The sequence below is a fragment of the Mirounga leonina genome, unplaced genomic scaffold, assembly GCF_011800145.1.
Source record: "Mirounga leonina isolate KUSES-001 unplaced genomic scaffold, KU_Mleo_1.0 Mir_100540, whole genome shotgun sequence".
Taxonomy (NCBI): domain Eukaryota; kingdom Metazoa; phylum Chordata; class Mammalia; order Carnivora; family Phocidae; genus Mirounga; species Mirounga leonina.
The window spans coordinates 203,690-225,898 of NW_023269972.1; the positions used below are offsets into that span (position 1 = coordinate 203,690).

At 37.5% G+C, this 22,209-nt stretch overlaps 1 protein-coding gene across 1 annotated transcript in view; it reads left to right on the plus strand.

The window, feature by feature from the left end:
• LOC118012926 (BCL-6 corepressor-like) overlaps positions 1-22,209 on the plus strand; it is a 77,138-nt gene that overhangs the window by 37,285 nt on the left and 17,644 nt on the right. Inside the window, exon 9 of the mRNA XM_035008836.1 lies at positions 16,918-17,063. Within this exon, the coding sequence (XP_034864727.1) occupies positions 16,918-17,063 (146 nt within the window). The remainder of the gene's footprint in view (positions 1-16,917; positions 17,064-22,209) is intronic.

The following is a 22,209-nucleotide window of genomic DNA, read 5'->3' on the forward strand; positions in this document are numbered from 1 at the left end:
GCACTGCTCTAAGAGTTAAAAGAAAATATGGACAGAGAAAACAATGTATAAACAAAATTGAAATATCAATAAAGACATAGGACACATAAAATACAATTGTAGAACTAAAAAGTGCAGTAACTGAAATGATAGCTGAGCAAAGTCATTCAAAGCCTGACTTCAGCAGGCAGAATAATCAGCAAACTCGAAAATAGGACAATTGAATTATCAAATTTAAAGAACACAACGGAAATAGAAGAGTTAAAAGAACTTAATTCACTTATTGAATATAATCAACTGGATTAACACTCTTGTCTGGAATAAGAATTCCAGAGAGAAAAGTGAAGGGAGAAAGGAGGCAAATTATTTGCAGAAATACATGATCAAAACTTTTGCTAATTTGTTGGAAGGCATGCAGACGAAGTAAGAACTTCAGTGAGCTCCAAACAAGATAAATTCAGAGACTCACACTAAGACATTACAATGAAAGTGTTGAAAGCCAAAGACAGAAAAAGAAATGGGGAGCAACAGAGAAGTGACCCTGCTCATACACTACTCTCCAATAAGTAGATACATTCAGAGTGCTAAAGGAAAAACTGTAAACCAAGAATCCTATTATCTATGAAAACCTACCTTCAAAAATTGGGATATTCTGAAATCAAAGCTCAGGAATTTTGTTACCTGTAGAAATACACTGCAAAAAATGCTAAACAGCAGTCCTTCAAGTCCAGATGAAACACACCAGATGGTAACTAGATGGTAAACACACTAGATAGTAACTCCTGTAAAGAAGTAAAAATTTGTTAAAGGTAAATACATGGACAATTTTAATCTAGTTTTATTGTAACTTTGGTTTGTAGCTCTTTTGTTTTGTAAATGATTTAACAAAGTAATTTATAGAAAACCCAATTACTACTCCGTTTGGAGAACAATTTGTGTGAAGATAGAACTCTATGACATCAATAACTGAAACATTTGTAAACTGAGCTGTGTGAGAGCAGAGTTTTTTTATGTTAATGACATAGTTAGTAGTAAAAGACTTCAATACCCTCCTCTTTATAACGCACCCGCAGAGTAAGTAAGCAAATAGAAGACGGCAATGACACAATATACCAATTAGATCTAATATATACACAGCACTTTACCCCAAAACAGTGGAATACACCTGTTTCTTTTGAAAGTGCACACAGGACATTCTGCACATTGTACCATATATTAGGCCACAAATGAAATTTCATTAGATTTAGGAACACAGAAGTCATATAAAGCATCTTCACTGACCACAGTAGGATGAAGTTAGAAGAAAACAAAAACAAAACAGCAAAATTAGAAAATTTGTGGAAATTAAACAATATAGACTAAACAACATGGATCAAAGAAGAAATCAGAAGGGAAATCAGAAAAATACTTGGATATAAATGCAAACCAAAAAACAATACATCAACACTTACATGACACAACTTATGCTAAGGGGAAAACTTGTATTTATAACTGCTAAAGGCTCACATAAAATGATCTCAAATCAACACCTAACCTGACAAGTTAAGGAACTTGGAAAGATTAACAAAGTAAACCCATGGGATGAAGAAGGAAATACAAAAGATTAGAGCACAGAAAAAAAATGGAGTAGAAAAACAAATGACAAAATCAACAAAACCCAATACTTAGGTCTTTGAAAGATTAACAAAATTGACAAATCTTTAAATATATTGACTAAGAAACATACAAGTCTCAAATTACTGAAATACAAAATGAAAATGGAGTCATTAGTATGCATTTTACAAAACAGAACGCAACTAATATCAGAAATAAAGAGGCATTACAAATAATGCCACAAAAATAGAGTGATTATAAGGCAGTGCTATTAAAGTTATATTCATAGTGTTTATAAAAGGATAATTCTTGTTGATTTGAGATCTTTTGATTTTTTTAAATGTATTGACCACCATTACTTACCACTTACTATGCTCTCTCAGTCCTATTAGTTTTACAGTTATATTTTCATTTTCGTTTGTATCAAGCTATTTTTCCCTAGTTTCCCTTCTGTTTGCTTCTTTGATATATTTGTTGTTTAAAATTTGGTTTCAGTTTCCATGTACTTGTGAATTTTCCATTTTTCTTTCCACTCTTGATTTTAGTTTAATTCCATTATTGGGGAAGATATGTGATGTGATTTCAATTTACTTAATAAAACTTTTTCTAATAGCATGTGTTATCCCACCTAATGATGGAGATGATAATATGTAAAAACAGTGTCCATATGCATGTACATGTAAGTAAATACAAAAGAAACTACAGGTAGAGAGTCTTAATAAAATGTGATAATTCAAGAACAATGATAACTTCATTTGATTCTTTGCTATATTTTCTTCAGTTATTATACTAACAGCAGCCCCTGTTTTTGTTGAAGACTAACATATTTATTTATTTTTACCAAGTTTTGTTTTTTTTTTTTTTTAATTTGAGTGTAACTGACATACTTGTTACATTAGTTGCAGGTGTACAACATGGTGACTGGGCAAATTTAAACATTATGCTATGCTCACTACAAGTGTAACTACCATCTGTCCCATTACATCCCTATTACAGCTGTGCCTTTTACTCTTGAGACTTACTCATTCCATAATTGGAAGTCTGTTATCTCCTACTCCCCTTCACCCATTTTGCCCATCTTCCCACTCCCCTCTAGCAACCATCTGTTTGTTCTGTGTATAATAGGTCTGGTTCTCTTTTTTATTTGTTTATTCATGTTTTCTTTTGTTTATTCCCTTTTTTATTTTAGATTGCACATATGGTATTTGTCTTTTTCTGACTGACTTATTCATTTAGCAAAATACCCTGTAGGTCCATCCCTGTGCTTGCAAATGGCACAATCCCATTCTCTTTTATGGCTGAGTAATATTCCAGTGGGGTGTGTGTGTCTGTGTGTTCATTCACACTATGGACGGATACTTCAGTTGTTCCCATATCTTGCGTATTGTAATAAAATGCTGCAGTAAATGTAGGGGTGCATATTTTTTTTCAAATTAGTTTTCATTTTCTTTTGGTAAATACCTCATGATGCAATTTCTGGATCATATGGTAATTCTGTTTTTAACTTTTGGAGGAATCTCCATGCTATTCTCCAGAATGGCTGCACCAGTTTGCTTTTCTTCCAATAGTGCAAGAGGGTTCCCCTTTCTTGCTTCCTCACCAAAACTTATTATATCCTGTGTTGTTAATTTGGACCATCCTGAAAGGTGTGAGGTGGTGTCTCATTGTGGTTTTCATCTGTATTTCCCTGATGAAGAGAGATGTTGAGGATCTTTTCATGTGTGTGTTGGCCAACTGGATGTCTTCTTTCAAACAATGTGTATTCAAGTCCTCTACACATTTTTTAACAGGGTTATTTGTTTGTTTTGGTGTGGAGTTATATGTTTTTTTGTATATTTCGGATATTAATCCCTTATTGGATATATCATTTGCAAATATCTTCTCCATCCAGTAGGTTGCTTTTTTGTTTTATTGATTATTTCCTTTGCTGTGCATAAGCTTATTTTTAGCCTATTTAGCTTTTTTTTTTTTTTTCCTTGCCTCTGGGGATGTGTTTTTATTTTGTTTTCTTTGCCTCTGGGGTTGTGTCTAGTAAGAAGTTGCTACAGCCAAGATCAAAGATTACTGCCTGCATTCTCCACTAGGATTTTGATGGATTCCTCTCACATTTAGCTCTTTTATCCATTTTGTGTCTATTTTTGTGTATGCTGTAAGAAAGTGATCCTGTTTCATTCTTCATCATGTGGCTGTTCAATTTCCCCAGCACCATTTGTTGAAGAGACTGTTTTTTTTTTTTCTACTGGGTATTCTTTCCTGCTTTGTTGAAATTAGTTGACCATAGAGAGTTGAGGGTCCATTTCTGGCTTCTTTAGTCTGTTCCACTGATCTTTATATCTGTTTTTATGTCAGTAACATATGGGTGGATTTTTTTTAAAGATTTTATTTATTTATTTGAGAGAGAGTGCACACCAGTGAGGGGAAGGGGCAGAGGGAGAGGGAGAGGCAGAGTGCCCACTGAGCAAGGAGCTGGATGTGGGACTCAGTCCAAGGACTCTGGGATCATGACCCGAGCTGAAGACAGACTTTTTAACTGACTGAGCCACCCAAGCACCCCAGTAAAATACTGTTTTGATCATTGAATGAATTTGGAAGTTTTCCTTCCTTTTCTGTTTTATGGAATGGCTTTGGAAGAATAGGTATTAACTCTTTAAATGTTTGGTAGAATTCAACTGTGAAGCCATCAGTTCCTGGCTTTGTTTGCTGTGAGTTTTTTGATTACTGACTACTTCTTTGTTGGTTATTGGTGGGTTCGAGTTTTCTATTTCTTCCTGTTTCAGTTTTGGTAGTTTGTAAAATTCTATGAATTTATGTACTTCTTCCAGGTGGTCAAAGTTGTTGCATATAGTTTTCATACTGTTCTCTTATAATTTTTTTTTTTTTTTTTGTATCTCTGTGGTGTTGGCTGTTATTTCTTCTCTCTCATTTATGATTTTATTTATTTGGGTACTTTCTCTTTTCTTTTTTTAAGTCTGGCTAGAGGTTTATTGGCTTTATTGATTGTATCCAAAGAATCAGCTCCTCATATTATTGATCTGTTCTATTGTTTTCGTATGTTTCTATATCATTTATTTCTGCTCTCATCTTTATTATTTCTGTCCTGGATTTAGGTTTTGCTTGTTCTTTTTCTAGCTCCTTTAGGTGGAAGGTTAGGTTGCTTATTTGAGATTTTTCTTGCTTCTTGAGGGAGGCTGGTATTTCAATATACTTCCCTCTTAGTACCACCTTTACTATCCCAAAGGTTTTGGGTTTCTCACGTTCATTTGTTTTCCTTGTATTTGTCAATTTCTTCTTTGATTTCGTGGTTAACCCATTCATTCTTCAGTAGTGTGTTCTTTAACCCCCATGTATTTGTGATCTTCCTCAATTTTTTTTTTTTTTTCTGGTTGACTTCAAGTTTCACAGTATTGTGCTCTGAAAATATGCACGGTGTGATCTCAATCTTCCTTTTAGCTGTTGAGGCCTGGTTTGTGACCCAGTACGTGAACTATTCTGAAGAGTATCCCACGTGTACTTGAAAAGAATGTGTATTCTGCTGCTTTAGGATAGAACCCATTTTGAAAATACCTGTTAAAACCACCCAGTCCAGAGGGTCATTCAAGCCATTGTTTCCTTGAGGATTTAATCCATTGGTGTAAGTGGAGTGTTAAACTCCCCTGCTGTTATTGTATTATTATCAATTAGTTCCTTTATGTTTGTTATTAACTGCTTTATTTATTTGGTTGATCATATGTTGAGTGCATAAATATTTATAATTGTTGAATCCTTTTGTTGGATTGTCCTTTTTTTATTATGAAATGTCTTTCTTTATCTCTTGTTACAGTTTTTGTTTTAAAGTTTATGTTGAGTGATGTAAGTGTTGCTACTCCATCTTTCTTTTGATGTATTTTAGCTTCACTTTCAATCTGCAGGTGTCTTTAGGTCTAAAATGAGTCTCTTGTATGTAGTATCTGAGATGGGTCCTGTTTTTTTTATCCATTCTGATACCCTATGTCTTTTGATTAGAGCATTTAGTTCAATTACACTCAGTAATTATTGTTAGATACGTGTTTAGTGTCATTTTGTTACTTGTTTTGTTATTGTGTCTGGAGATTTTCTCTGTTCCTTTCATGTCTTTGTCACTTGGGTCATTCCTTTCCACTCAAAGAGTGCCCTTTAATATTCTTTGCAGAGCTGGTTCAGTGTTTACAAATTCTTTTTATTTTTGTTTGTCTAGGAAACTCTTTATGTCTCCTCCTATTCTGAATGACAGCCTTGCTGGATAGAACATTCTTGGCTGCAGATATTTTCCATCCATACTTTGAATATCTCCTGCCACTGCTGCCAGGTCAGGCAAGTTTCTATGGACAGATCTGCCACTAGCCTTATAGGTCTTCCATTCTCAGTTAGGGAATTCTTTTGTCTTACAGCTTTTAGGAACTTTTCTTTATTACTATATTTTGCAGATATAATTACAATTATCTTAGTGTTGACCTACTTTTGTTGATTTTGATGGGAGTTCTCTATGCCACCTGGATCTGGATGTCTGTTTCCTTCCCCACATTAGAGACATGTGCCGCTATGATTTCCCCAAATAAATTTCCTGCCCACTTTTCCCTTCTTCTCTGGGGACTCCTATGATATGGATGTCATTACATTTGATGGAGTCATTGAGTTCCCTAAGTCTGTTCTCTTCTTGCATAATTCTTTCTCTCTTTTGTTCAGTTCATTATTTTACATCATTTTGTCTTCGAGGTCACTAATTTTTTTCCTTTGTCTCTTTAGCATGCTGTTCATTGCATCAACTCTGTTTCCAATCTCATTTATTGCATTTTTTAAAAATTTCTGATTGCTTGTTTTTTTAACTGTGCTATCTCTGTGGCAAGGGTCTTCCTGATGTCTTCTTTTCCTTTCTCAAGTCCAGCAAGTATCCTTATGATTGTTGCTTTAAATTCTCCATCAGACATGTTACTTATATGTGTTTAGTTAGGTCTCTGGCTGTGGCCTTATCTTGTTCACTTATTTGGAATAAATTCCTTCTTCTAGGCATTTTGTCTAAGTCTCTGCCTTCATCTGTGTGTTAGAAAAGCGTGTTATGTTTCCTGCTCCTGAAAGTAGTGTGCTTTATAGAAGAGGTCATTTTTATCCAGGGCCTGTCACTTCAGGGAGCATCCCTGCTATGTGCTGTATGCAGTCTGCTGTTGTGTCTTGGCTGCTTTGTCCTTCAGACCAGTTGACTGCAGAGGCTCTCCTTGCCTTCAGTGAGTAGTGTTTGCTCCCTGGTGAATGTGGTGCGTTTTAACTGTGTGTGTTCTGACCTGCTTGTGAAATGAGACCTGACACCACCTCCATCAGAACTGAAGCCCTGGAGAGCTGTGTGGTTGGGAGACATGATGTGGGCAGGGGTTTGTGCTGGTCTTTCGGGGAGGGGCCTACCATGCTGGGTCTGAGGCAAGCTTGACTGAGAGGGAGGGCAGTACTGTCAGAGCACCTGGTGTGGGGCTTGGTGTAAGCAGGTTAGGCAGCCAGTGTGGGTGCTGTGCTGCCCCCCACAGGTGGCTCCACGTTTATGGTGGGTGGGAAAGGGAGTTGGCACCTGCCATTTCTTTCTTCCTGGAGAGTCATCTCTGAACACTACCTCCCAGGGTTGCTCTATTACAAAAGTGAATAATCTCCCCACTGTGTGCCCCCATGTGTCCTTCAAGTGGCTGTTTCCATGCTGTCTGTCCCCAGGTTGTTTGCCTGCCTTCTTTTGAAGAGCAGTATGGCACCTTCGGCGCTCTATCCCAGTCAAGTCCACTGACTTTTAAACTCCAGGCCTTTACACCCTGCTGGTTGCAAGAACTCAAGAAATTCAGCCCCTGTTTGTCTCCCATCCACTGGCTTCGGCGAAGTGTTCTCCTTGCACGTTCCCCTATGTGCTCTTCTCTCACACCCTTCTCTGTGACCATGGCTTCCTCCCCCCCACAGCACCTGTAGTCTGTTTCTGCTGTAAACCACGTCTCTGCATTTCCTACTTCCCTTAATGTGGCTTCTTCTCTCCCTTTAGTTGTGGAGTTTGTTCTCTCAGTCTTCAGGTTGACTTCTGGGTTTTTAGGATGATTTTATAGTTATCTGGTTTTGTTCATGGGACCAGGTGAGCATAGGGTCCTCCTACTCTGCTGCCATCTTCCTCTCTGCCACATGGAAGATTTTTGATTACTGAATAAATCTTATTTTTTTATTGGTCTGTTCGTATTTTCTATTTTCCTTTGAGTCAGTCTTGGTAGTTGTATGTTTCCAGAATTTATTCATTTGTTCTGTGTTATCTGATTTGCTTGTATATAATTGAGTATGGTAGTCTCTTGTGATCCTATTTCTGGGTATCGGTCATAATGTTTCCTCTTTCATTTCTGATTTTTTTAATTGAGTATTCTTTCTTTTTCTTAATCTAGCTAAAATTTTGTGTATTCAAAATTGAGATCTTTATTTTGTTGATCTTTTTTCTCTCTTTTTTAATTAAAATCAATTAGCCAGTCTTTTTAGTTGGGTTTTCCTAGTCTCCATGTCTTTTCTTTTTTCCTCTGATCTTTGTTATTTCCCTCTTTCTGGTAATTTCATCTTAGTTCTTCCTCTTTAGTTCCTTAAAATGTAATGTTAGAATATCTGTATCAGTAGTTTTACTCATTTATGCATTTATTTATCCCTATAAAGTTCCCTTTTAGAAAGGTTTTTGCATCATACCGTAGGCTTTGGTGTGTTTTTCATGTTCATTTGTTTCATAGATTTTTGTTTTCCTTCTGATATCTTCCTGAACCATTAGTTATTCACGAGTATATTACTAAACTCCTTATATTTATAGGCTTTCCAGTTTTCCTTTTGTTCTTGATTTCTGGTTTCATACCATTGTAGTCAGGAAAGCTATTTGTATGATATGAACCTTCTTAAATTTGTTAAGATTTGCTTTGTGTCTTATTATCTGATCTGTCCTGCAGAATGTTCCACATGCACTTGAGATGATCATATTCTGCTGCTTTGGGATGGAATTTTCAGTAACTGTCTATTTCTTACATATGTTAGATCTCTTTTGTCTAAACATCATTCAAATCCAACATTTCCTTGGTGATTTTCTGTCTGCCTTGGCATTGCTGAATGTGGACTGTTGAAGTCCCTTGCTTGTCTTTCAGATCTGTTAGTATTTGCCTAACATTTATTTAGTTCCTCCAATGTTGGGTGCATATGTATTTACCATGGTTATGTCTTCTTGATAAGTTAACCTCCTTATCATTATATAATGATCTTCTTTGTCACATCATGGTTTTTGGCTTAAAGAGTCTGTTTTTTCTGATATAAGCATAACTGTACCTAGTCTCTTTTGGTTTCCATTTGCATGGAATGTGTTTTTCAGTTCTTTCACTTTGAGCCTGTGTTGTGCTTAAAACTGAAGAGTCTTTTGCTAGCAGCATGTACTTAATCCAGTCACTCTGTACTTTTGGATAATTCAATACAAATACATTTATTATTGATATATAATAACTTAATATTGTCATTTATTGGGTTGCGGTGTTTTGTAGCTTACTGTTCCTTTTCTCTTCTCTTGGGCTGTGTGGTGGTGTTGTGGTTTTTTGTTTTGTTTTTGTTCTTTTTTTTTTTACTTGGTGATTTTCTGTGATGGTATGTTATGATCTCTGGTGTGTTATGATTTCTTTTATGAATCTATAAGGTTTTGCTTTGCAGTTACCATGAGACTTTTATAAAACATCTTATAGCTGTAACAGTCTTCTTTACACTGACAACAATATAATATGTATGTATGTGTTCTATGACATACAAAAACTATGCCCTTTTATTGCCCCCATCAGGCATTTAGTGTTGCAGTTTACCTTTTTTTTATATTGTGTATTTGTTAACAAATTATACTAGCTTTAGTTATTTTTATAGCTTTGATCTTTTTTTACTATATTTAAGTAGGTAATGTACCTCATATACAGTATTAGGGTTTCTCAATTTGACTATACATTTGCCGTTTCCAGTGTATTATATATTTTTATGCTTCATTACTAGTTAGTGTCCTTTGATTTCAGCCTGAAGAACTCCTTTCCATTCCTTGTAAGAAAGGTCTAGTGGTGATGAGTTCTCCTAGTTCTATATGGGAAAGTATTTTTCCTTTATTTCTAAAGGATAATTTTGCTAGATAGCGTGTTTATGGTTGGCAGTATTTTTTTCTTTTAGCACTTTGAGTATACCATCCCACTTTCCCCTGGCTTATAAGGTTTGTACTGAGAAATCTGCTGATAATCAGAGTTTCTGTGTGTATTACAGTCTCCTTTTCTCTTGCTGCCTTTAGGATCTCTCTTTGTCTTTGATTTTTGAGAGTTTTATTACAAAGTATCTTGGGAAAGATAATTTGAACTGTAAAAATGGGATAGATACACATGAAGTATATCTTCATGAATTTGGATTTCAGATCTCTCCCCAGGTTGGGAAAGTTCTCAACCACGATTTCTTTACATAAACTTTCTGCTGCTTCTTCCTCTCTTCCCTTTCAGATTTCTAGGGATTTGGATATTGTGGTTTTTCAGTGGTGTCTCATAGATCTAGCAGGCCTCCTTTACTCCATTTATTTATCTCTTCATGCTGGGTTATTTCAGAGTTCCTCTCCTATTTTACTGATTCTTTCTTCTGTTTGGTATACTCTGATATTGATGCTTTCTATTGCATTCTCTATTTCATTCACTGAATTCTTCATCTCCAGAATTTGTATGCTGCTTTTTTATGATTTCTATCTCTGTTAGTGTCACATTTGTTGTTGTTGATGTCAGTGAATTGTCTTGCTGTGGTGTTTTTGTAGCCCATCTGTTTAGTTAAATAACATATTTGAGTTCCTTGGTTGGCTGTACTAATGTGCATTCCCACCAGCAGTGGTTCCTTTTTCTCTATAGCCTCACCAACACTTCATTCTTGTGTTGTTGACTTTAGCCATTCTGACAGGTGCAATGTGATATCTCATGGTAGTGTTGATTTATTTGCATTTCCCTGATGATGAGAGATGTTGAGCATGTTTTCATGTGTCTGTTGGCCATTGAAATGTCTTCTTTTGAAAAATGTCTATTCAGAGCCTCTGCCCTTCTTTCAATCAAATTATTAGTCTTCTTGATGTTAAATTATGTAAGTTCTTTGTATATTTTGGGTATTAACCCCTTATTGGATATATCATCTGCAAATATCTTTTTCCATTCACTAGGCTGACTTTGTTTTATGGTTTCCTTCTATGTGCAAAAGCTTTTTTTGCTTTGTTGTAGTTTCCGAAAGTTTGATTTTGCTTCTGTTTTCCTTGCTACAGGAAGTTGAGAGAGTTTTTATCATGAATGGATGTTTGAGATGTATCATCTGATTTTCATCTTTCATTTTGCTTCTGTGGTGTATCGCATTTGTGGCTGATTAATTTGCAAATATTAAATCATCCTTGAATCCCCTAAATAAGTCCCACTGATTGTGTTGAATAATCCCATTGGATTCCCATAATATTTATATTACTTTGATGGTGTCCTGTAAATCCCTTAGGTTCTGTTCACTTTTCTATTTCTGTTGATTATTTGACTCAAGAATGCGAATAACTTGTCTTTGTGTTCATTGATTCTTTATTCTGCATGACCAAGTTTGATGCCAAAACTTTCTAGTGAAGTTGTTTGTTATTATTTTTTTCATGTCCATGCTTCTGCTTAGTTCCTATTTCATAGTTTCTCTTTGTTGCTATGTTCTCATTTTGCATATGCATCATTTTGTATTTCATTCTGTTATCTGCCTTCTCTTTTAGCTGATTGTTCACCTTTGGGGTGGTTATTTTGAATTCTTTTTTAGGTATTTCTTAAACCTTTTCTTTAGGGTCATTTCCTGGAGATTATTTTATTCTTTTGAGTGAGCCATGTTTTCTTGTTTGTGTGTACATGTTCTTCGTGATCTTTTATTGGCACTGCAGCACTTGCAAAACAGCCATCTCTCCCAGTCTTTTCAGACTGGCTTCGTACATGGAAAGACCCTCACTGGTCACTCAAGTAGAGCATCTGGGGCCCTATCAGACTTTTCTGAGAGTAAGTGTTCTCTTGAACTGTACATGTAGTTTCCCAGTGGAAGGTGCCTCTGTTCACAAGACCCAGTAATCTTTTGCTCTGCCCTATCTGTTAGAGGCTCTCTGGTCTCTATCAAGTGGTGCTTTCTTGCTATTGGTTCCAAGGTATGGGCTCTGATATGAACTGTGTCTGTCTGAAAATCATATTTTGAAGCCCTAAGTCTTAATGTGACTGTGTCTGGAGATTAGGCCATTAGGAGGTAATTGATATCAAACGAGGTCATAAAAGGCATGGTTCTAATCCAATAGAACTGTGGCCTTATTAAAAAAAAAAATGAATCTCTCTCTTTCTCTCCATCACATGAAAACACAGTAAGAAGTTGGCCATCTTCCAAGTCAGAAAGAGTGTCCTCACCAGAAACAGAACAGCCAGGATCCTGACTGGTACTTTCTAGCCTCTTGATCTGTAAGAAATACAGTTTAAGTATCCCAGTCTGCTTTATTCAGTTAAGGTAGCCTGAATAACTAATACAGCGTCCAAAGAATGCCTCATTCACTTCAGTGTTCTGGGTCAGCCACACAGAAAACAGTCCTTCAGTATAGCTTTCCTGCCAAGCTAGAACTTTTGACATACATTCCACTCTTGTCTTTCCTTATCTAGGGAGAATCTGGGATGTTTTTCTTGACTATATTTCCATTGTGCTGAGTGAGGGTGCTATCACATGTAAATTCAACACATTTTCTTACCTGCTTCATTGTAGCTCTTTTTGACTACACTTGCCTTCACTGCTGCAGCCTCTGAACTGGCTCCTAGAGTTCTCATAAGGCCAATTTATTCCATATAATATGAAGTCAGTGTCTCCATGGGGCAGAGAGCCTGAGGCTTCCAATTCCTCTGTCTTGTTGAGGTCACTAAGCTGTGTGGTTTTAATAAAGTCTTAATCAAAATCTCAACATTTATGGGCAAGTAGAAAAATTCATCCTAAATTTCATATGGAATCTCAAGGGACCTCAAATAACCAAAACCATCTGATAAAGAACAGTTTTTGTCTTGATTTTTCCTGATTTCAGAATTTACCACAAAGCTACTGTAAGCAAAGCAGCGTGTTACTAGCATAAAAGCAGACATATAGTACAGTGGAGGAGAATAGAGAGCCCAGAAACAGACCACTACATATGTGGTTGAATGATCTTCTGCCCATGTTCTCAGACCATTCATGGGCATGTACATCTCTCTTCAACCATAAATGTAAGGATAACTGCATATCCACATACAAAAGAATGAACTTGGACCCTTTAACTTATACCATCATAAAAGATTTAACTTGGGATGGATTAAATACCTAAATGTAAGACATAAAACTATGAAACTAGAAGAAACACAGGGTGTAACTGCATGACATTGGATTTGGTATCGATTTCTTGGATATCACATCAAAAGCACTGACAATAGAAGGAAAAATAGGTGAAAGGGACTTCATCAATTTCTATTCATCAAAGGAGAGAGTCAGCAAGTGTGACAAGAATGAGAGAAATCATTTGCAAGTTATATATCTAAAAAGGAATTAACATGAAGAATATATAGGAAACTCCTATAACTCAATAACAAAAACACAACCCAATTTTAAAGTGTGCAAAGCAGTTAGACACTTCTGCAAAAAGATATGCAAATGGCCAAGAAGTACATGAAAAGGTGCTCAAAGTCACTAATTATTTGGGAAATGCAAATCGAAACTATAGTATCACCCCATGATTCTGGTATTAAAAGTAACACAGAAAATACCAAGTGTGGACAACAGTATGAAGAAATTAAAACCTTGTGTACTACTGGTGGAAATGTGGAATGGAGTAGCTACTATGGAAAACAGTAGGGTAGTTCCTCAAAAAAAATTAAAAATAGAATTACCATGTAATTCTGTAGTCCTACTTCTGGATGTGTGTGAATCCAAAACAATATTAAGAAGATATTTACAACCCCATGTTCATTTAAGCATTGTTCACAATGGCCAAGAAGTGGAAAAAAAAATACCTAAATGTCTGTTGATGGATCAAAGGATAAACAAAATGTGGTATATACCTGTGAATGGAATATTACTAATTCTTTAATAGGAAAGAATTTCTGATACATGGTACAACATGTGTTTGAAATAAATGTGCTTAAAAATGTGCTCAATGAAATAAACTAGTTGCAGAAGGACAAATTGTATATGAGAGTAGAATAATGCCTGCCAGTGGTGATGGAAGGATAATGGGGTTATGGGTATACAGAGTTTCAGTTGGCAAGATGAAAGAAGTTCTATGGATGGATGGTTGGGATGATTTCAGAACATTGGGAATGTACTTGATGCCATTTACAAATTTTTACATGGTTAATTTTATGTTACATGTATTTGCATCTTAAATAATAGTTAAAAAATTACTTTTAAGACTTCATGCATTTGGGGTTCTTCATTCTCATTTTGTTTTTCCTGTCATTCCAAATCGGTATTCTAAATTGTTATGGCTATAGCCTTTAACTCTTTAGCTTAATAAAAAGAGAACTCTATAGATAGTGAGCCTTGTAGGATTAATTCTGGTTTCTAAGTTGGTGTGTGTTTGTGTATTTTCACAGAAAAATTGGGTATGCTTCAGTGTTAGGCTGTACCTAGTTCCTGGTTTTCTTTTTTTCCCCTCTTTCTTTTATTATTATATTAAATTAGCCAACATACAGTACATCCTTAGTGTTCAGCGATTCATCAGTTGCGTATGACACCCACTGCTCATCACCACACCTGCCCTCCTTAATGCCCATCACCCTGTTATACAATCTCCCTACGCCCCTCCTTTCTGTAACCCTCAGTTTGTTTCAGAGAGTCCAGAGTCTTTCATGGTTTATCTCCCTTTCTGATTTCTTCCCAGTTTTCCATCCTTTCCCCTAATGTCCTCTGTGCTATTCCTTATGTTCCACATTTAAGTGAAACCATATGCTAATTGTCTTTCTCTGCTTGACTTATTTCACTTAGCATAATACCCTCCAGTTCCATCCATGTCCATGTAAATGGTAGATATTCATCCTTTCTGATGGCTGAATAATATTCCATTGTGCATATGTACCACATCTTCTTTATCCATTCATCTGGTGAAGGGCATCTCAGCTCTTTCCACAGTTTGGCTTTTGTGGACATTGCTGCTATGAACATTGGGGTGCATGTGGCCCTTCTTTTCACTACATCTGTATCTTTGTGGGGTAAGTACCTAGTAGTGCAATTGTTAGGTCATAGGGTAGCTCTATTTTTAACGTCTCGAGGAACCTCCACACTGTTTTTCAGAGTGGCTGTACCAGCTTGCATTCCCACCAACAGTGTAAGAGGGTTCCCCTTTTTCCCCATTCCTCTCCAACACTTGTTGTTTCCTGTCTTATTAATTTTTACCATTCTAATTGGTATAAGGTGGTATCTCATTGTGTTTTTTATTTGAATTTCCCTGATGGCTAATGATGATGAACATTTTTTCATGTGTCTGTTAGTCATTTGTATGTCTTCTTCGCAGAAGTGTCTGTTCATGTCTTCTGCCTATTTTTTGACTTGATTATTTGTTTTTTGGGTGTTGAGTTTGAGAAGTTCTTTATAGATCTTGGATACCATCCCTTTATCTGTAATGCCATTTGCAAATATCTTCTCCCATTTGGTGGGTTGCCTCTTAGTTTTGTTGAATGTTTCCTTTGTTGTGTAGAAACTTTTTATCTTGATGAAGTTACTATTGTTATTGTTGCTTTCAAAAACCTTGGTCCTTTTCCCTTTATTTTTTGGTCTTTGAATTTTTTTTTCTTTTCTTTTCCTTTTTTTAAATTTTAATTTATTATATTAGTCACTGTACAATACATCATTAGTTTTTGATGGAGTGATCCACGATCCATTGTTTTCATATAACACCCAGTGCTCCATGAGGTATGTGCCCTCCTTAATATCCATCACTGGGCTAACCCATTCTCCTACCCCTGCCCCTCTAAAACCCTGTTTGTTTCTCAGAGTCCATAGTCCTACATGGTTCATCTGTCCCTCTGATTTCCCCCCTTCATTTTTCCCTTCTTTCTCCTAATGTCCTCCATGCTATTCCTTATGTTTCAAAACTAAGTGAAACCATATGATAATTGACTTTCTCTGCTTGACTTATTTCACTTAGCATAATCTCCTCCAGTCCCATACATGTTGATGTGAAAGTTGGGTATTCATCCTTTCTGATAGCTGAGTAATATTCCATTGTATATATGGACCACATCTTCTTTATGCATTCATCTGTTGAAGGGCATCTCAATTTCTTCCATAGTTTGGCTATTGCAGACATTGTTGCTATGAACATTGGGGTGCATGTGGCCCTTCTTTTAACTACATCTGTATTTTTGGGGTAAATACCCAGTAGTGCAATTGCTGGGTCATAGGGTAGCTCTATTTTTAATTTTCTGAGGCACCTCCACACTGTTTTCCAACAGTGGCTGTACCAACTTGCATTCCCACCAACAGTGAAAGAGGGTTCACTGTTCCTGAACATCCTTGCCAACACCTGTTGTTCCTTGTGTTGTTAATTTTAGCTATTCTGACAGGTGAGAAGTGGTATGTCGCTGGAGTTTTGATGATGAGTGATGTTGAGCATCTTTGCATGTGTTGTTGGCCATTTGCATGTCTTCTGTGGACAAATATCTATTCATGTCTTCTGCCCATTTTTTAACTGGATTATTTGTTTCTCGGGTGTTGAGTTTGGTATGTTCATTATGTATTTTGGATACTAGCCCTTTATCAGATATGTCATCTACAAATATCTTCTTGTTGAGCCTTTCCTTCAGTGTGCAGTTTTTATTTTGATGATGTCCCAGTAGTTTATTTTTGCTTTTTTCCCCGCCAATAATGGAGTAGGCATTTGTAAAAGCTGTATAGCCATTATTTGTTCTATTGGTTTCATTTTCCATGAGGTTGGGATCTCACCCCCCCTCACCCCTGCCCTGTGAGTTACCTTTATACAGTCTGTCACTGCTTGATGTCTTTGAATGTTTTCACTTTTGTCTTGAATTAGGGTCTTGGATTAAAATAGATTTCCATTTGAGAATTAGTTCTGAAATAATCCCTTCAAAAGCTCTGCAGAGGACTGTATAGAAATAACAGTAATTTATCATCTGATCTTGGGCCAGTCATCATACCTGTTTCCTTATCTGTAGAATGGCTGGGCAGTACATATATTTTTTTGAAATAGTGCATGTAGGAAGCTTATCCCTATTTTGCCTATTGTTAAAGGAAACAACTTCAGAAATATGTGTACATGCTTTAATCCCCCTGCACATCTCTTCCTAGGCCACTCCATGATGCAGTTGAGAATGATCACTTGGAAATTGTCCGCTTGCTCCTCTCCTATGGTGCTGATCCCACTTTGGCTACATACTCAGGTAGAACCATCATGAAAATGACTCACAGCAAACTTATGGAAATGTTTCTGGCAGGTAGGTCACTTCAGGAAACAGGAATGACAAAGTTTAAGAAATATTCTTTATTAAAACTCAAATGGTAACTAATTTGGATTTTACAAGGCATAAATTAAAAGCTTTAGATTTTAGGACAGTAGTAATGGTGCCTTTTGTTTGGTATAATATAGTATTCTAGTTAATTATTTTGGTGACTAGCCATTGATTCTGCATTTAGTTTGATCTACCTGTACTAATGTTTAAGAAGATTTCCTAAATATTTACATGTTCTACATGTGCATTTTTCACTTAGATATTTTTACATTTCAAGTCTGAGTGAACACAAAGATTCAAATGTCCCATTTATGAAACTATTTGGGTGATTCCATGGGTTTTAGCAGATAAGGCATCACTTAAGCCACAGTCATTATAGGATTCCTAAAACACAACACAAGGTTTTCATGAATGACAGGAATGAATGTATAGTTAAATTCTTTATCATTCACTTACTGCCAAAGAATGTCACTGACTCAGATGGTAATAAATTTATCTTAAGTTAGCCTCATGTGGTGGAAAAAACATCTTACTGTCAAAGAAGGGAGAAATAAATGTAATTCTCCTTTATTTTTGCATCTGGAGGCAAAGTAATACTTAGCTTGCAATCTAGCCTTTGTGATGTGCTAGGGTGTTAGAAGTGGTCTATACCTAGGGAGTATGAGTGATTAGGTACATAGATTTTTGTCAGATACAACAAAAAATAGCTTGTGGGAGAATTGTATTGTGTGCAGCAAGGGAATTCTGTGAGGTGCAGAGGAAATGACATACTAGCCTACTCTGAATTCGTAGGAGAATGCCCCCAACTCTGTTAGCATTTTGATCTATCAGCAAGTTTTATATTATTATTTTTAAATGTTATTTTAATTGTGATAACAAACATACAACTTTAAATTTTCTATATTACACATTTTAAAAAATTTTTTGAAAAGATTTTATTTATTTATTTGAGATAGACAGCAGAGAAAGCATGAGCAGAGTAGGGGAGGGGCAGAGGGAGAGAGAGAGAAGAAGGCTCCCCAATGAACAGGGAGCCCAATGTCAATGTCAGGCTTGATCCCAGGACCTTGAGATCATGACCTGAGCCAAAGGCAGATGCTTAACTGACTGAGCCACCCAGGCACCCATATCTAACACATTTTTAAGTGTACAACTCAGTAGTGTTAAGTATATCCATACTGTGTAACAAATTTCTAGAATGTCTTCATCTTGCAAGACAGACCCATTAAACACTAATTTCACTTCCTCCTCCCCCAGACTCTGGTAAGCAATAATATTTTATTTTTTGTGTGTGTGATTTTGACTAGTTTAGATACCTCATATGAGTGGAATCCTAAACAATATTTGCCCTTTGTGATTGGCTTTCAGTAAGCATAGAGTTTTCAAGATTCATCTGTGTTGTAACCTGTCAGAATCTCTTTTTTTAATACTGAATGATATTGCATTGTATGTATATAGCACAGTTGTTTATCCATTCATCTGAGGATGGGCATTTGAACTGTTTCTACCTCTTGGATACTGTGAATAATCTTGTAATGAATATGGGTAGGCAAATAACTGAGATTCTGATTTCTTTTTTTTTATTTCATTATGTTAACACTATACATTACATCGTTAGTTTTTGATGTAGTGTTCCATGATTCATTGTTTGTGTATAACACCCAGTGCTCCATGAAGAACGTACACTCCTTAATACCCATCACCAGGCTAATGCCATCCTCCCAACCCCCTCCCCTATAGAACCCCCAGTTTGTTTGTCAGAGTCCATAGTCTCTCATGGTTCATATCCCCCTCCAAATCCCCCCCCATTTTTCCCTTCCTTCTCCTAGTGTCCTCCATGCTATTCCTTATGTTCCACAAATAAGTGAAACCATATGATAATTTACTTTCTCTGCTTGACTTAGTTCACTTAGCATAATCTCCTCCAGTCCCCTCCATCTTGATATAAAAGTTGGGTATTCATCCATTCTGATGGATGATTAACATTCCATTGTATATATGGACCACATGTTCTTGATCCAGTCATCTGTTCAAGGGTATCTCAGCTCTTTCCACAATTTGGCTATTGCGGACATTGCTGCTATGAACATTGGGTGCATAAGGCCCTTCTTTTCACTACATCTGGTCTTTGGGGTAAAAACCCAGGAGTACAATTGCTGGGTCATAGGGTAGCTCTATTTTTAATTTTTTGAGGCACCTCCACACTGTTTTCCAAAGTGGCTGTTCCAACTGGTATTTCCACCAACAGTGTCAGAGGGTTCCCCTTTCTCCACAACCTTTCCAACATTTGTTGTTTCTTGCCTTGTTCAAGATTTCTATTAAGTGTAAAGGCAAGAAAATGTGAATGCTTCACAGGTAGTGGTGATTGGAAGAAATTGAGCAGAATTTGAAACAGTTATCAAAGGGACAACCCATTAACTGCATCATAGACTCCATTAGGATCTCTGCACCTAAGCTATGGGGATGTCTTCCCTGTGGATCGCCCAGCTGGCACATGGGCACCTTTGACATTCCACATAGCTCACCACACACAGTCTACCCTTGGCCAGTGTCCTGGGTGCTCCTGATAATGAACTTTCGTAGATGACATGTGAACATATGTGGAAAGCTGGCTCTCATCTGCAGGACTGGGAGAAACCAGAAACTTGAGCATTCATCACCACTTAGCAAAAACAAAAGGGAGACTGTCAGCATCAAACTAATTTTGTAGGATTGAGAGAAGGCATAAACCTTAAATCGTGCCATGGCAAGGAATAAAAAGCATGAAACAGGGATATATTGAAGTGCTAAAAGGACACAACTACCCACCAAGAATACCTTACCCAGAATAGTTGTCCTTTAGAATGAGGTAGGATACAGACATTACAAACAAAATGGTGGAGGGGTGAGGGGTTGAGTCTCATCATCACCAGATCTGCCTTTCAAGAAGTGGTAAATTGAGTTCTTCGGGCTTAAATAAAAGGAGCTAATGAGTAACATAAAAATATAGAATACAGTGGTAAAGGAAATTGTATAGTAAGATTGAAAAGAGTCTAAAACTAACCACTTTACTATAGAAGTAAAAAAAAATCAAAGAATTGAAATAATAGCTACAATAATTTGTTACTGGATAAACAATGTAAAAAGATGTAAATTGTGACATCAAAAACATAAAAGGGGGGAATAAAGTATAGAGTTCTTACTTGTGATTACAGTTATCAGTATAAAACACAGTTCTGTCCCTGAGATGTGGCAAGAAAGCCTGAAGGAGGCCAAAGCAAAACCCTACAAAGGATAAACAGAAGACAAAGAGAATCAAAGCATACCACTGCAGAAAATCATCGTTTCAAAAACAACAACAACCAAAAGGAAGATAGCAATAGATCTCTACATTCTCAAGATAGTGATTAACAAGGGCAGTCGAAGTGTGCGTATGTTGTGGGAAACCGACCTCTGAGCTTTGGAGCCAAAATATAACACAGAGACCGAGTTTGGGATAAAGAAGAACAATCTTTGCTTTGCCAGGCAAACGGAGTCTGCAGCAGCCTCTGGTCTTCAAAAACCTGCAAACCTTCCTGGAGGAAGGGGCTGGGACATTTCATAGGGAAATACAGGATCTGGCTAGTTTTGACAGAAATGGGGTGTGCTACCAATTTCCTTCATCATGTCTTTAGCGTGCCACCAGCTTCCTGGAACAGAAGGCTAAGAAGATAGGAGAAGAAGAGAGGAAAATTATTATTTTTTTTTTAATTGAGCTTCACGGGAAGAGTGAAGATGGCAGAAGCGTAGGGAGATCCTAGGCTTGCCTTGTTCCTGGAACACAGCTAGATTAATATCAAATCATTTTGAACACCCAAGAAATCAAGCCAATGATTGAGAGAGTAAAAATGCACAACTAGAACTGCAAGGAGGGGGAGGGGGGCATATCATGGAATGTAGGAACTTCAGAGAGTTGATTTGGAAGAGAGAAGAACTGCAGGTGCTGTGATGGAGGTGGGAGCTCTGATTATGGCAAGAGGAGTGAGAGAGAAGAGAGAGAGAGTGGGTCCTCTGAGAATTACACAAGAAAAATTCTTCCCCAAAACCATTTACTGGGAAAAGGAGAGGGGAGGCCTATCTCAAGATTGTGTAAACAGAAGAGCACACAGTCTGACGTTTTGGAGGTCCACAACATTTCCAGGATCACAAGTGGCAGACTTAGTGTTGCTCCAGTGGGGAAGGAAGATGGAGACCCAGGAGGGGGCAGTGTTGTCTGAGGATACCCTAGGGCATGGAGAGAGAGAATTTCCCTGCTGGAGTGCATCTGGGGGAAGGGATATGACCTCTCCTGGGCATATGTCCCACTGGGTGCCATTGAGCTGCCCCATTTGGGATGATGGGAAGGGTCCTAGTTGAAGGCAGTGAGTCTTGGTATCAGCTTTCTGTTGCAGCAAGACCCTCCCCCAGGGCATTGGCATGGGTCCATGCTCTCATCCCCCATCCACATGGGGATCTCTACAATTTGGAGTTTTGAAACCCAGCCTCACACCTGAGATAAAAGACAGGAGTACTATGCCACTGAGCAGGCAGACAGCTTGGACACACACATGATAAAGGCAGGGATCTGATGAAAGTTGAGGACTGTGGAGAGGTGATTGTGTGCTCTTCTGTGAGGGCTTCCTGAAGGGTGGTGAGCACATGCAAGCAGGGCATCCGCCATGAACTGAATGCCCAATAGCACTGAATGCCATCAGGGAGGAAAACAGCCCCACCCAGTAGAGGCGCCAGCCACTAACACTCATCCCTGCCCCCTTGTGCCCTGCAGGTGCATCTCCACTAGGACAAGTCCACCTGAGAATCAGAGCAGCAGGCCCCTACCCCAGAAGACCAGGACAAACCCCACCCCTGCACCAAGTGTACTGATCATAGAGTGCTGCAACACTTCAGCTCTATGAGAACAGGATGTGTCTTCCTTTTTATTTATTTTTATTTTTTATTTTTTTAAAGATTTTATTTATTTGACAGAGAGAGACACAGTGAGAGAGGAAACATAAGCAGGGGGAGTGGGAGAGGGAGAAGCAGGACCCCGCCAAGCAGGGAGCCTGATGCGGGGCTCGATCCCAGGACCCCGGGATCCTGAGCTGAGCCGAAGGCAGATGCTTAACGACTGAGC